Below are 15,340 nucleotides of genomic sequence, written 5' to 3'. Positions count from 1 at the left end.
ACAGACCCTTTAATGGAAAACATAGCGGGGAAAGCTGTTTCGCCTCAGAAATCATGGCTAGAATGAGCAGGAAACCGTGTATTTGAAGGACCACGACTTGGTGCCCTGAGATGCCCAGAGTGCATGCGCTAATCCCCCCGCTTTCAGAATGGGTGGCTTGCATCAACATCTTGCCCCAGCGCTTTGCCACATTGTTTTGGAGGTGGTGCATCTTCCCTGTGGGCCCACAGTCTAAAAGCACTCTCAAAGTACTCGAGTGGCATCAGATGGACAACCCGCTGTACAAAAGGCAGAAGAATTTCAGCTGAGACCACTGCTTCCCTTGATGTTTTATCCACATGGAAAATGCAGCTTTGCTCGTCAGCAATAAAGGATACAGATCCCCCCCCACCACTCCCCTGGAACCTAACACCCTCCTACCGACCCCTCCACCAGCAATTTGCTTGCTGTTTGGCATAGTAAATGTCAAGCCATTTATTTTCCTGTGATGTCTAGATTCAGAAACCCATTAGATTAATTGCTTGCTTGTAAAGATTTAGCCCATCTAGCTACTCTATGAAAGAACAGCTGACCACCGGTTGAGCAAATACAGCATGGAGAGAAGCGCAATTAATTCCTTTTTCCTTTCTCAGCTTAAGTCATTCATGCAGGACACAAGCCAACTAATTTTCAGCGTACACACTAGCTGCAGCATGCACCAAGGTCCAAATGCTCCTGCATCACCCCACGAACACAGTGCTGTCCGTGTCAGGGCTTACAAAGTACAGCTCACCTCTACTGTCATTCACGCACTTGCAAAATCCCTGAGGTCAAGCCCTTCTTACCATGCGCTGCTGTAAGTTACCACCAGGATCTTTGGTAAGAAGAGGGGAATGGAAACAAGTAGATGAGGTGGTGTGTTTGGAGTTGCTGATTCGAGTCGCACTTTATGGTGTCTCTTCTATCAGATGAGTTTTGAGCTGAACTCGTAGCTGTAAGTCCTCATAGCAGACTGGTGATAGACAAAGAAGCCTAACTCCTACTTAATGTTACATCAAGGCCTCCTGCTGACCCACCAGGTGTAAGTGTAGCTAGCAGGATCGTTCCCCCTCCAGCTCATGACATTAGGCTGCTTCAGAGCACAATGCTAGGAGTAACCACAGTAAGAAAGCTTTAGCGGTACAGTACCCCCATACTATTCTTTATTAGTATAGATTTTTGCTCCCTACCGCATCCCAACCAGTCAGCAGGAGAAGTAGAAGTGCTTCCACCTTCTGGAAGAGACTAGCCTCCGAGTAGTCGTGTCACATCAACAACTTGGAGAACTCTTTGACGTGGATTTCATCTTCTTTCATATGAACCTTGCCTAGGAGGGATGCTCATCCTCCCTCGCCCAAGACGGACTCCAGGCCCTGCTTGATGAGGATTTGCTCAACGATCTTGTAAACAGTTAGAGAAGGAGATAGCATGCTTCCTGCAAGTAAACCTAGGAGCTGAAACAATGTGAACACTTCACAACAGTGCAAATCTTAAACCACCAACATACACATAAAATCCCACCTCTTTATTATGTCATATGGTACTGGCTTCGATGTGTAAATACCACGCTAGTGTGACAAAAAGGGGAATACCGACGCTGAAATAGATACAGAGTCATGCCATTAGCAATACAGTTCTATACGAGGAATTTCCAAGATACAAAATCATTTCTCTTTTTTTTTTTTTTTACATTGAAATAAATTTTACACTGTTCTGTCAACTTTTGCTTTTTTTTCCAAGAAGAGAAAAAAAAGTTAAAATATACCAAGAACAACTACAAGCAGGAATCATTTTAATGGTTAACAGAAGAGCTGTAACTTTGCTCTATAACAGCTTCTATTAAACACACAGAACAAGAGGTAAGCAACTATACAGAAGTAAGAGGAGAGATTTTTGTCACAGGAGTCTGAAGTCGGGGCAGGAAGGGGAAGATCTGAAACTGCATGGTTTTTATTATTTGGTCACAAAATTTGAGCTGCGTGTTTGAAATGAAGCATCGTCCAAGATGCAGTACCCCTATTTAAAACAATGAAAAGAAACTTCTGAGAGACTAGAACCTACCCTCCTGCAAAACAAATTAAAAAATTAGACATTAAAAAAAAAAAAAAAACCCATGTATTTCTAGGTTCACAACTTAACTTACTGTTACAAAACAGACTGGCAGCTTTTCCTTAAGCAGCACCAAGAGACCAAAGGAATAACGCTACCACACAGTACAGTATATCTTTGGGGCTTCCGATACAAGGCTGACACTTCTAATGCCATCTCAGAACGATCCATGTCTGCCAAGCGACCAGGCAAGGAAAGGAGACACTGCATCTTTTTTTCCACCATGCTGCCCCATTCTAGCAAGACGCTAAAGATGTTTTCTTTGGACCAAGACTAACAGAAACCACTCTCAAATATTCTTCAGGTTTTCTGCCCAACTGGGGTTTTTACTTTCGTTGAGTGGGGCTTTTTTTTTTTTTCCATTTCTTTTATTTATTTTTTTAAAAACAAACTTTTGTGGACAGTCTCTAAAGTGATATCGAAAACGTTTAACAGTCACTCTTCCACAGTTTAATTGTTTTGTCGTTTTCTAGTGCCGCTGATGCAATTATGTTTTCTGTGGGGTGGCAGGCTGTGGAAATCACAACATCTAAGTGGAGAGAGACACACACACACCATCATCATCAGTGAAAAAACAATTCAAGCAGTTTGCAGCAGGCATTTCCAGCCCTTGACAGTGACAGTCTTGCTGCCCCATCTTCATATACAACCCCAGCCAAGTAGTATGTTTTTTTACAACAGGTTCTCAAGGAGGAGTTTAATGGTCATAATTTTCCCCAGAACTTTGTTCTTCAGGGCCCGGTAATTACTATGCACTAGTGAGCACACCGAGAGAATTAACTGAGCAGGCATACCCAATGGGGCTCACTCGCTGCATTGAGGACATGGATGTACTAGGTATCCCATAGCATACAACGGGGTTCCCACCTACTGCACTGAAAATAAATTCACCAAGGCAGTACGTAAGGTGGGTATTCCTCGGCAGCACTCACGTTAGTGTTGTGGGATGCGCATCTGGAACTCTTTGTGGGGGTGGTAATCTGGGAGAAGTTACTGGCTGAGATATTCAAAAAGCGACTCGGCTTGAGGCACTCAGCATCTCTAGACACTTTCAAAGTATTTGGGCCAGTTTCTTTACAATAAATTCCAGGTAATCAGAATGACTCCATTTATACCCTTAAAACAAACCACTATCTCCCCTAAAAATGCCCAAATTGTACGAAAAACCCACTAAGAACCCTAATAATGTCTCACACTGAGCCATTTTGAGAGTCTGAACAATAAGACCAGTTTAAAGTTTACCTTAAAGGAAGGGAAAAAAAGCAGAGTGGTTCTTGTGTACATCACTGAATTGTCTTTAAACTCAGTTGTGCTCGTTATTTATTTGGAAGTGTTTTATCCGTAATAAAAAGGAAAACAAAACTTGTTTCGTACCTGTGTGCCCTTGTAATTTCTGTACAATCTCTTTTGTTTGGAGGTTCCAGATATAAACCAGGTTGTCCTCTGAACCAGACACAATCCACTGGGGGGGTGGGGAAGGGAAATAAAAGGAATAGTTATTGAAGGTTGTGTTATAATCCTTTCCATGTTTGTCACATTATTTCTATCATTTGATTTACTGAGAGGTTTTTGGATTTTTTGTTTCTTGGACCAGAGGAACTGAGTTAGCAAGCAATGGAGGCTTACATTTTGTCTCCTGCTGTGATAGAGAAGACCTGAGAAGCATACATCATAAAAAACAAGCTGCAAAAATACTGACCTTGCCACCAGTAACAGAGAAGTTTGCAAATATGCAGTATTTCTCATTCTTGTGGCCTGTGTATGTCTTCAGGCACTGAAAATAAAAGGGCCATAAGGCAAAACTGTTAAATCCAGCTGGGAAAAAAGATATCTAGAACTCAAGGGCAAACTTTTTTTTTGCAGGGCAGCCTAAATATGTCTGCGTGTTCCCTATCCTACCAACTTATCCAAAGGAAGCAGAGGGCATCTCTGCCCTCGAACATTTAAACAATCACAGTGCTAAGAAAAAGAGGTCCAATTTGTCACATCCCTACAGAGAAAGAAAGGGCAACGGCACTTAAACAGCACAGGAAACAAAGTTAAAACTTGTACATCTCAGGACTGTGCCATAATGTAAAGGGAACTTTTAAATATCTTAAGTCTGTCACTAGACAACAGGGCATCTAGCAATTACTGACCATAATTATACTGAATAAAGTAAAGGGGAAATGCTTAACTTTGTGTAACCACCCAGAATCTGCTGCAAACCCAGCTAGGTTTTCAATAGCAAAAGACACAGTTATATTTACCTTTCCTTTGCTGTAGTCCCAAAGTTTAAGAGTGCTAAAGAATAAAAGGAAAAGGAAAAAAAAAATTAGGCTGCCTCATCCCCCAATATGAATCTCTTGATACATAAAGGCTTCTCTGTACCAGAAGAGGTCCTCATGTCTACAGTGGTCTGACTACATTAGTCTGACTTTGGAAGGCAGAATTTCAGCCCGCTCAGCAAATACAAGGTTTTATTTACTTGTCATTCATAGACTTCTGCATGGAGTGAGGGAACAGAGCAACATTTTTAAAATCCATTTTTCATGCTGGTATCCTTCACCTTAAAGGATGTCACAGAGAACTCGAGGTGTGCAAAGACACTGGCCAAAAACTCTTAACTGTGACACATCCAACAGTCAGCTGCTTCCTGCAGTCTTTCGTACAATGGGAAAGCAAACCAGAATCACAGAGACCTGCAGCCCCACATCCCTTCTCCTACCCTTTTTAGATTCACTTCTATGTCATGGTCTGTAAAGGCCACAATGCATTGCCCATCACTGCTTGTAAAGTACAGCTCTGCATCTAAATAGGTGAAGGGATTAGTAATGCAGAGACCTCGCAGTCTGCAGTTCTAATTTGTCCCAGGTCAAAGACTGGGTAAGAGAGAGCATCCAAGCAGAATCCAGAGGCTGCAAGATTTCAGTCACAGGTTTCAGGCAGGGATCTGTCTCCAGCTCTCACGCAAAAGGAGGGAAACCCTCACTCACGTTCAAAAATAAAGGCTATGCTGCTGATCCATACTTTTGAAAAGGCTTATAAAATAAGCCCCAAGTCAGCTTCATTGAAGGTTTTTCTTTTACCTTCACTCAGTCTGAAAAAGGGGATAGTCAGTCAAGTAATGCCTTGTACTCACAGATACCTAGCTTGTCACCAGCCTGTTCACTTAGGGACAGGAGGGTCTTGTTACAGCAGCAGCAATAAATACACATGGATAGAGAGGACAGAGCCTGAGCACTCGCTAGCAGTGGCACTGGAACTGCTCCAGCTGGAGAACTCTCAACAGAAGCCATCCACCTGCACAGCTCTTACACTTTATACTCACAGCTATTTATACTCTCTTAAAAGGCTGCAATTGTATCTCCTTGCCTCTATACTACAACAAAAAGAACCAATGGATTCATGCATAGTAAGTTTTACACAGGAATGAAAGTATACAGAGGTACTGTGTACAGTGCCAAGCCCTACAACAGTATCAAGTTCTGCCTCTGCCACCAAGCAAGCCCAACTGCAAAATGAAACTGGTAATATCCATTTGACAGCAATTTACCCATCAGTATCACGCAACATTACAACAGCAGAATAATAAGGTTTCACTCTAAGCTGATGAACACATTTTAAAACCACCTACTTGTCCAAAGTTGCTGCTAGTATGTATTTGCCATTTGGAGAGAACTTCACAAAAGACACAGGAGGGTTATCATCATCTGCGTTGAAAATAAAAATGTGTTATGCATTCTCAGTGATAGAGCATTCCTTGCAATTGTACTCATCTAAAGTAGGTTACAGGGGAAAAAGCAGCAACTTCAAGCTTGGATCTATTTTGTCCCAAACGGTGGATGAACTTCAGGCAGTAAGGCAGGAAAGTGGTAGGGACAAATAGTTCAGGAAGAGGATTCTGAATATTTAATCCATTGATATTAATCCATTGTAACCCAAACTTCTGTCTCCAGCTCCTTAAGAACATTCATACAGAAGTGGCTAGGAATTTCAGGAGCCTTTATACTAGAAGACTATTTTCAACACTAGAAAGATCAATTTGCTTATGTCACTTCACAGGAACACTGGAGACCTAGCTTCCATGACATGAGGCATTCAAGCTGTACAGCTAAAGAAAGAAATCTTCTTCCACACATGCTGTTCTGTAGCCAGTGACCATGTCTTGGAGAAAACAGTATTCTCCCACTGTCATAAAGACGCACTTCTCTGTTGCATGGGACATATGAGTTTCTCTCAATCATGTCAGCTAGTGTAAAATAAGGATTTCCCACAGGACTTGTGAAAAGTTGCACCATAAAACATAATATTACATTGACTGGTGGAGAACCATGGTTTACAGGTACCAGACTGAGTCTCAACTTATGCAGTGCAACATACCAAACCTAAACAGTTTTTCTAGTATAAGAGAGAATGAGAGAAGTTATTTCCCTTTACATCAACAGCTAGGATGAGAGTGCATAAATACAGCAAGATATGGAAAGCAAAGCTTACAAACCCTCTCCCTACCCTTAGTCAACTTCATTGCTATTGCATACTCATATATAAAAGATATTTCATATGTGAAGTTACATAGCAGAAAAACTAAGCGCAGACAGACAAGAAGTCTACCTACTTACCAATCAGTGTTTTCAAGCACTGGCCAGATGCTGTATCCCAGATTCGACTTTAATAAAAAACAAAACAAAACAAGTCTTCACTGTAGCTTATGAAAAAGCTGCTCTCAACAACTTACAAGCCTACATTTTAATTTCAAATGCAGCATAGAAGCATAAGGCAGTTTTTATTATTATTATTTTAGTGTTACTTGTGTAAGAAGCTGAGAAGGCTATGGCAGATAAGACTTACTAAAGAAATAATCACTTACCAGAGGCCATCATAGCTACTTGACACTATCAGGGACCCATCACGATTAAAATGCACCTGTAGTTTTGGGCAAGGGGAAAAAAAACAAAAAAAACATAGCTGTATTTACACATATTTAGAGCAAAACTATTTGAGCCTCGAGGGCAAGACACTGCATCTGAAGGTTACAACGCTCAAAAAGTTAAACTGTGGTTTATATAGATAGCAGCAGCAATTCAACATGATATTCAACTGATGGGCACAATGTTTCAACAGCTCAGATGCATATAAAAAAGCATCACAGGAATCTTCCTCTGAGTTACCATTGCAAAACTCTTGATTTATTTTACATCTAGAACATGCCCACCTGTTACACTGAGCCAAGGAGATTTAGAGGTAGTAAACATTTTCCAAATGATCACCAGACATAAGAGGCCTCAAAAACACAGACATCTGAAGCTGCTCAACTCTCATTAGGAACATTACTCACAGTAGTAGGACCACAATGAAATGGCACTTGACAGTTATGAGCACAGCTTTTAGGCACACCAATTCATACACACTTCAATGAGACCCACTTAAGTTTCTTCAAGCACAAAACCAGTGTATTTTACAAATACACAAAATCCTTTACACATGTGCATGCAGGTAAACCTTTAAAGAGGAAATTGTACAATTATCTCCTAGGAACTGTCCTCTGTTTCCAGTTTTGGAGTCATGCGTTCACAACAGCATGCCTGAACCTTAGAATTCTGCTCACCTCCATCCTCCGCTTTAAAAGGTTTGTGTCTGTTAGGAGCCACTCACCCGTTGTTTTCATCATTTGTACAGACACTGTTTTATCTTTTCACCCATTAAGTGGGTAAGACTGACAATGGCATGTATTTTGGAGCTACCTTGTTTTAGCTTCCCTAACAATGCAATGCAGCAACCCACACATGCAGCAAGTTCATGCTCTGCGTTGTGACCAGCCTGGAGAGCTCCCAGTCTGTGCTCCAGTGTCTGGCTGCCAGAGCCTTAGCAAGCCTGTGTGCACTTACCAGATGCTTCTTGCATTAATACCAAGAGACAGCAATCTGTTCTGGTGGTGGCATCTCCATGTTGATTAATACCCTTGCAAACCATCACAGCCCATTTCTTCCACTATGTCAAGGGTGGATGGGAACTAACTGTGTGACTTTGCTTCCTTTTTCCGAGCAGGAAAGAAACGGATGGAAGCAAACATGTCAGCATGTTCATTTATCTGAAGGGACTTACAGCAGAAACTGGGTCAGAATGAGCAGGCAGCGTCTTGAGGCACTTCCCTGTTTTCACATCCCATATCCTCACGCTTTCGTCAAACTGAGGATCAGAAGAGAAATTCATCAGTTATTTGCAAATGCATTTGCTCCCAAGCTACAGGGAAATGTAATCTTTTGTTACCACCTGGCCCTCACGCATGAATTAACAGGTTTCACTGTGCAGGAACTAGGCATAACAGCATCTCTCAAACAACTGGACTGACTTCTGCTTGGAAGTGAGGGAAACTTTCACCTAACTCCTATTCACAGTTAGATGCCAACAGTATCTCATTGAGGTGAGACAGTCAAGGAGGCCAAGTTAAATCCCTATATTCACACTTTGGGCTTTAAGACCTGAAAAAAAGCCGCGTTAGGTTCAAATTCATATAAGGATCTAGAATTTGCCCCAGTTAAACTGGGTACATGAGGTCAGATGACCACCAGAGTCAGAAAGCAGACATAAAAGAATCCCATCTCCTAGTTCCTTTCTCTGCCAACAGCATAATGCTGCCTAGCTCCAGACTGAGCTGTCAAACACATCAAAAAATATGCTTTTCAGTGATGCGGTGACCTAGCATGAAATGGTCACAGTCCCCAAAAGAGACACAGGCAGCACTTAGACTCGGTAATACCAACAAAGGCAGCTTCAATTCTAAACCACGGTTGGAGTGGTACTTAAAGCTTAACAAACTTTTTGCAACCAAGTAGGTAAATAAGCTTGCCACTAACACAGCCTGCTCCAAGTCAGAAAGAATTAAGGCCCATCTCCAACTTTAAGAGTGCTCTGAATGATCTTCTGACTTTCTACAAAGTGCTGCCAGATTTGACTTCACCCAAGATAGGAGCAGAGGTGCTGACTCCATCAATCCCATCCCAAGTGATACATTACTGGATAAACATTTAAGATGGGCCACACCTCTGAAAGTTGCACAAAATTGCTACCCCATTGAGGAAATATTCACTTACTGATCCCGAAACGATGAGGTTGGACTGGGGGTTGAAGTTGCAGCAGAAGACATAGTTACTGTGCCCCTTCAACGTCTTTAAACACTTGCCCTTAAAAGAAAGATTTCAGTGTATGGATTTACCGATATTACGTTTACCCACACCTTTCTACAGCTTCAGAGACAGTCACTTGATTTCAGATGTAAAGGGACAATGTCAGTCAAAGGTCAAAATGTAACCTTTGATAAGGATGAGCTTTTATGGGACAGAACATTTAGGAGAAAAACAGCCAACACTTCTTTTGTATTTACCATCCAAACTCTGCACTAGCATAGCAGTGCATGAGATCCAGGAGGTTAGAAAGTGATTAGCAACAAAGCAAAGCCACCTAGCTCCTTCACACTGTTAATGCAGAAAGAAAACAATGAAAACTGAACAATGAAAAAGTTAAATGACAAAATGTTTCAGGGGGAGCTCTCTCAACCAAAGCCTGGCATCTGGTTACTATCGCCACCTATGAGTTTTGACAGGATGCAGCTCTCAAGAGAGCCTTGCTTCCCATGTTCAGCAGGCAGAGTACGTTCCTTCCAGAGATCATAACATTCTCATCTTCCGTTTATGAACAGCTCCTCATGTGCCCGAGTAGGAGCCAGTACTTTGAAATTCTCCCTCCAACCATCTCAGCCTGTCTAGCTCATCACCCTACATTTTTAAAAAGCCCCAAGAGAGAACAGTGGAGAGGTGAGAGATAAGACTCAACTCCTGCCCTTACCGAGCTCACATCCCATATTTTGAGAGTTTTATCATCTGAGGCAGACACGAGAAGGTTGGAATCTGATGACCAAGCAACATCAGAGATGCCCTGAAACAAAGGAACACAGTTTGATCCAGATCGCTGCTTGCTCTGTGACATCAAAACATGGAAGGCACAGATGGCTTATTAAATGGATATCTGAAGCCAGAAAAGCAAAAACAGTTACTTGAATTTTGAGAAGTTATGCAAATCCCAGCTCCTTCATCTACTCACACTGCAAGCATGTTAATTACTCCCAGATCTGGTCACCTTTTTGAGGTTTGTAAGTAGTAATTTGACGCATGAACTGGGATGAATTTTCCTTTTTTTTTTTTATTGCCTACGTGACCCACAGTTACATTTTCAAAAGCACACGAGTAACAAACCCTTGATGACCTAGAATCTTACTGAACTAACCCCAAGGGGTTTCAATGACAGCTAGCTGACTGTGGAAGGGTAAGTGTTATTTTTCAAAAGTATACATTTCCCAAAGTAAAATCTAGTCTCATGGAACTTCAAGTGGGTGAAGTCATTCAAAACATCAGCTTTCCATATGAAGGCTTCTGAATAACGCCTGATACAAATCCAGAAAGCAAAATACTCTAACTTGCATTATCCTAGGTGAAAACCCAGCTGTCCAGCATTCAAGAGTTTTATCAGCAGTCATGTTTTCACCCATAAACATCAATCCTGGCCTGCAACACCTTGGCTATTTCAGTTCCTGAGCAACACCGCTCTCACAGAACTATTTGGAAGGCTACTTCCAACTATTTGGAAGAACTGCCTATGCAGGGGCTGCTGCATGGGCAACTCATTGAGGGACAAAAAACAACCAACTAGTTTCCCTCATTCATTATACCAGGACTTCAGGGGGGGTGAACAAAGGAAACCAAACCCTTTGCATTATACAAGCAGCAGAAAAAGTACCAAGTTCCATTTGCAATCTGAAAGGACAGGTGTTTAGAAATGATGCCAGAGTGCAGAACATTTGCTATGGTTCAATACTTACCAGTTTGTGACCAGATATCGTCTTTTCAAACTTGCCATCATACGCTCCCCAAATTTTTATTAGTTTGTCAGCAGCTAAAATTAAAAAGAAAAACCCCAGTTAAAATGTTACTAGCATTATTATAACCACCGCTCCTCCTTAAGCAGAAAGCATCATCTTGGATAGCTGTTTGGAGACACCAAATAGTTTTTACCCTCAAGCACAGATTTTGGTGCAGAAGGCAAAATGTAAATGCTAATGACACAGTTTCACATATGCCAGACTGCAGGAGCTAAGATTAGACATGGTGACTGCAATGTAAAGGGTCTCAAACAGTTTCTCCAATGGCTTCTGCTTTTTTCAAATTAAGCTGCTCATCAAAAAAAGCTACCATCCCACAGGGGCCACTGAAACACTTACGGCCCAGGAAGATCAAAAAACAATCCAGAAACTGGGCTGACTAATAGCTGTGAGAAACAAAACACACTATTCATCATCACATTAGCTTACGATCCACAGCAGAGAAAAAGTTTGATATTTGCCAGATGTTAAAGCAGGAGGAATGTCTGGGGTGGGAGTGAGAAATGACCTTTTTAAAAAGGTATCACAAAAAATGTGAGAAATTAATTTCTTTGCAGTTTGCTGCCCATATAAAGGCAAGCACGATGAAGTAACAGACCAGAACCGTTGCCATTTCTGGAGGGTGTGGGGCTTACAGTGGCCATCTGTGTGTTCAACAGCATTCCTCCGAGTTGCCCCTCTCCTCTCTTTCCCAGGCATGCACCTTTTGTTGCAGAAGGAAGTTGTCAGGCATTTGCAAGTTTACCAGAGAGTTTTCACCATTATCAGAGGCTGGCACAAAGAGAGCTTGATCTACTGCTTAGGTTTAGAGTTCTGGGGAAAAGCCTGCTAAATTCCTCCCTTCAAAGTCCCTCTTGCCTCTTCCTCTCTTATAAGTAACAAAGTGCAGTGGAGCTGACTTGACTCTCCAAGGCTCTTTCCTATTACCATTCCAATACAGGAAGACAAAGAATAATGATCAGTGATATTCACTGCCAGACAGCATGTGCATCAAGCCAAGCAAGGCCCAATTTACAGGCTTAAGCTGGAATTTAAGCAAGAGGGAGGGCTAGATGAGATCCTCTCTGTACTGCAGTTAATTTCACATTTATCCACAATCTGTGTGTGCTAACCTGGCTGTGTTTCTGCAGCAGTGCAAGAGAAGCATCCCAAGCCCTTTTGGTCTGGCAATGGGCAGAGGCAATACAGGATATAATACACCATGACGCACACAATACTAAGCAGGTCTTGTTTTGTCATTTACTCAGCTTAAAGAGCTAGCCGATTGTTTTCTCCCTCCCTCTGATCACGGTAGCACTAAGATATGGTCAGCAAGCTGTCTAACATGCCAGATCCACATTTGGCCAATTCAGACAACAGGAAAGCATTAAGACAGACTGATACTTACAGGAACTGGCTAGCCACTCTCCATTTGGACTAAACTTTACTGACGAGACGGCCTTAGTGTGTCCTGCTAACGTGAACTTTAGAGCATAGTTTGGTTTTACAGGTGCAGGCTGCAAGAAAGATTTGTTCAAATAAGTCAAGTAGATACTTAATTCAATGTTTCAGTTCTAACTGGGATATCTAACAAGCCAGGACACAGGGATGTACAGCATGATCACTCACAGCAGTCTGGATTTGTCTATTTAAAAAAGAAAAGGCGTAGCCCTGTATTTACGGGAAAAAAGTATTTTCTAAATTATATGGTTCAGTGCTGCTTTACTGGACCTACAGAGAAACATCCTCAAAACAACTAGTTAAATTTATCTGAGATGCAAATCTATCCAAGTCAGCCACACATGCAGAAAGTTGGCCCACAGTCTCAAGTGTGAGCTGAGCCACTCTCCATACAGTATTTACAAGTGACCTGCCAAATGCTTTTAAAAATTAGGGTTGTGAACATTTGCGTCTCCTTAAACCTCAGCAGGACACCTGACTTTTTCTAGTGCTGCTGAAGGACTTCTCAAAGAGCAGGATTTCAGATGGGCACTGCAAGCTTCACGCCTTGAAGGAATGGAGGAGGGAAAAGGGAGTTAATCCTTAATGAGGACATCCTCTTCCCACAACAATCAAATTTTTCCACGCCTGAATACAGGTGATTTTTTATTTATTTCCATCCCCCTTCCATTGAAATATTATGAATTGATGAGTTTTCTAATCTCCTTACAGTCCTCCATGGGTACAGAAGAACTTCGGACTCTATAATCATAAGAGAGAAGGAGCACAAGGCCATTTTTCTCCTTAGCAAGTCATCTTTACATACCAGTGTTACCTTTTTGGCTGGTGATCATTTCGGCAAAAACACCCAGACACTGGGATGACAGACCTCTTGCAATGATTGTGTTAACTGTCACTAGCAGCAGAAGCAGTTACAGAAACCAAACATCTGACAGGCCTTCTGGATCTCTGTTGGATAGCTGGCAACTCCATTAAGTATTTCAAGAAATCCTGACATCTTTGTTTCTCAGAGAGGATTGTGACATTACTCATAAGTCTCTCTCACTACCATTTTACAACAATTACAAGATATACTATGCTACATGCAATTCCCTGAAGCGTTTGATTTATGGTCAAATGACACTTGCAACAATAAAGCATGTTCTGTAACGCGTTCTCTAATTTTCTCACTGGTTGCAAAATTCAGTATACCATAATGGGATTCAAGTGATGCAAGGCAGAGGTTATATTATATGTACAAAACAAAATTATAGCTCTTCAGGGTAAATCCAGAAATCTCATAGTCAGTCTTGTCCCCAAAGCCTTCAGCATGTTCTTGACCCTATACAAACCCAGTAAAATTCCTGAGGAATTCCTTTAGAATTCAACTTTCCTTAAAATCCCTCATCCCAGTTTGCTTGTAAAAAAAAACATAGGTAGTTCCCATGTGTATTTACAGACTAAGGATATTGTTCAGAGACCTACACACACCTTGCTCTGATTGGTTGAAGAGGAAGGAGTCGACTGTGTTTTGGTGGATTCTGCATCTGGTTTCTTTTCTTCTGTTGCCATGGTTCTGAAGCTGGCAAGTCAGACTTATGGTGCTTGAAGGGATGAATGAATATGCTGCTTCAAAAGGGAGCCTTTCCCACTGACAGGAGAACAGAACTGGGATCTCAAACCTAGGAGAAAAAAATTCAACACTACCGTTAACCACAAAAGAACAGCACTGTTTCAGCACCTAGCAAAGCATCATCCACGAGCATATAATGACCATAATCCACACCCCCAGGAAAACTGATGCAAACAGCATCTTCCGATTCCAACCAGTAACCGAGAGACTAATTCTGCAGACTGAGACAAACAAACGCGCACCAACGCAACAGTGTGTTTATGCCTTCATGCCCATCCGTATGTACGGCATACAACAGCACGCCCCTACTTCCCTTCTCATAAAGGAAACTGATCCATCAAGCCTTGTGCTACCCGGATGATGGTGACACTCTTTTTTTCCAGATGCAGAAACGTATTCTTTTTCTTTATATCACTGATCCATGAAACCAACTGCTGCATTTACACCGGGATTGCTAAATCGGTAGCACAGTGGTGTCCAACCTTTTAGGAAACCAGCCCTGCACGCTCCCCGAATGCCACTATAATCCTCTTCCTCCAATCCATCCGCCACTTCGCTTTCTGCTCCCCACCCTGTGCAACTCTGTCTGATCTGCTGCTCGGCTTTCTGCTCCCTGCCATCACGCTGCCTATCCCCACCCTGCCCTACCTGCACCACTCGTTGCAGGTCAGCCAGCCCTGCCCTGGCAAAAGGGGAGGTGGTCAACATGACACCTCCTGAAGATGGGGTCTATACTACTCAAGGACAAGAGTGCCTGGGATGGCTTTTTTGCACCGTTATCACTTGGATGATAGGGGTTGCGGTGGCAGGGAAAGGATTATTTCTCACACCTGTATCAGCAACAGGACAAGAAGCACCAGCAGACACAAGGGTTTTGCTGACCAGAGGCGGCAAGGAACCACCCCAGACATTGCTGGGGACCTGAACACCTCCGCAGGATGACAAGCTCCATTTACTTCCTTCGCTGCCCATGGCAGCGACACTCGACCTTTCCAGCCTCAAGGCCCCTTACACATCGTGTCTAACCTACTTCTGCATCCACGCTGGGTGTGCTCACAAGGACTGATCCTCTTTGGGCGTTTCTACTTAGCCCACACAGGTCAAAAAGGAACGAGGGACCCATTCTGGGATGAAAGCAACATCCGTTACGGGAGCGTGTCAATCGGACCGTTGCAGACCAATGGTGACCAAACTTGAGCAGATTGCATTGTCAATTTAAACCCATGCCACCTCCCGCGTTCCCCCCC

At 42.5% G+C, this 15,340-nt stretch overlaps 1 protein-coding gene across 1 annotated transcript; it reads right to left on the bottom strand.

The window, feature by feature from the left end:
• Window positions 1-1,528: 1,528 nt before the first annotated feature.
• Window positions 1,529-14,134, bottom strand: WDR5 (WD repeat domain 5). The gene is made up of 13 exons (XM_019540906.1): window positions 13,952-14,134; window positions 12,429-12,537; window positions 10,982-11,055; window positions 9,952-10,041; window positions 9,201-9,290; window positions 8,212-8,295; window positions 6,977-7,032; window positions 6,729-6,775; window positions 5,744-5,819; window positions 4,377-4,410; window positions 3,827-3,901; window positions 3,502-3,589; window positions 1,529-2,656 (listed from the first exon to the last, which is right to left on the bottom strand). The coding sequence occupies exons 1-13, from the start codon at window positions 14,030-14,032 to the stop codon at window positions 2,556-2,558; spliced, it is 1,005 nt and encodes a 334-aa protein (XP_019396451.1). The 5' UTR covers window positions 14,033-14,134; the 3' UTR covers window positions 1,529-2,555.
• Window positions 14,135-15,340: the final 1,206 nt, after the last annotated feature.

The sequence above is a fragment of the Crocodylus porosus genome, unplaced genomic scaffold (genome assembly GCF_001723895.1).
Source record: "Crocodylus porosus isolate Cpor-Errol unplaced genomic scaffold, CroPor_comp1, whole genome shotgun sequence".
NCBI classification, from domain to species: Eukaryota; Metazoa; Chordata; order Crocodylia; family Crocodylidae; genus Crocodylus; species Crocodylus porosus.
This window is presented reverse-complemented; position numbering and strand designations above follow the sequence as displayed.

Excerpts from the sequence above, each read along its gene's own strand:
- WDR5 (XM_019540906.1), bottom strand. The coding sequence starts at position 14,032 with ATGGCAACAGAAGAAAAGAAACCAGATGCAGAATCCACCAAAACACAG. Across the intron at positions 9,291-9,951 it reads AAATATGGGATGTGAGCTCG|GGCAAGTGTTTAAAGACGTT; the intron begins GTAAGGGCAGGA and ends CTTTCTTTTAAG. Across the intron at positions 3,902-4,376 it reads GGGACTACAGCAAAGGAAAG|TGCCTGAAGACATACACAGG; the intron begins GTAAATATAACT and ends TTTTATTTTCAG.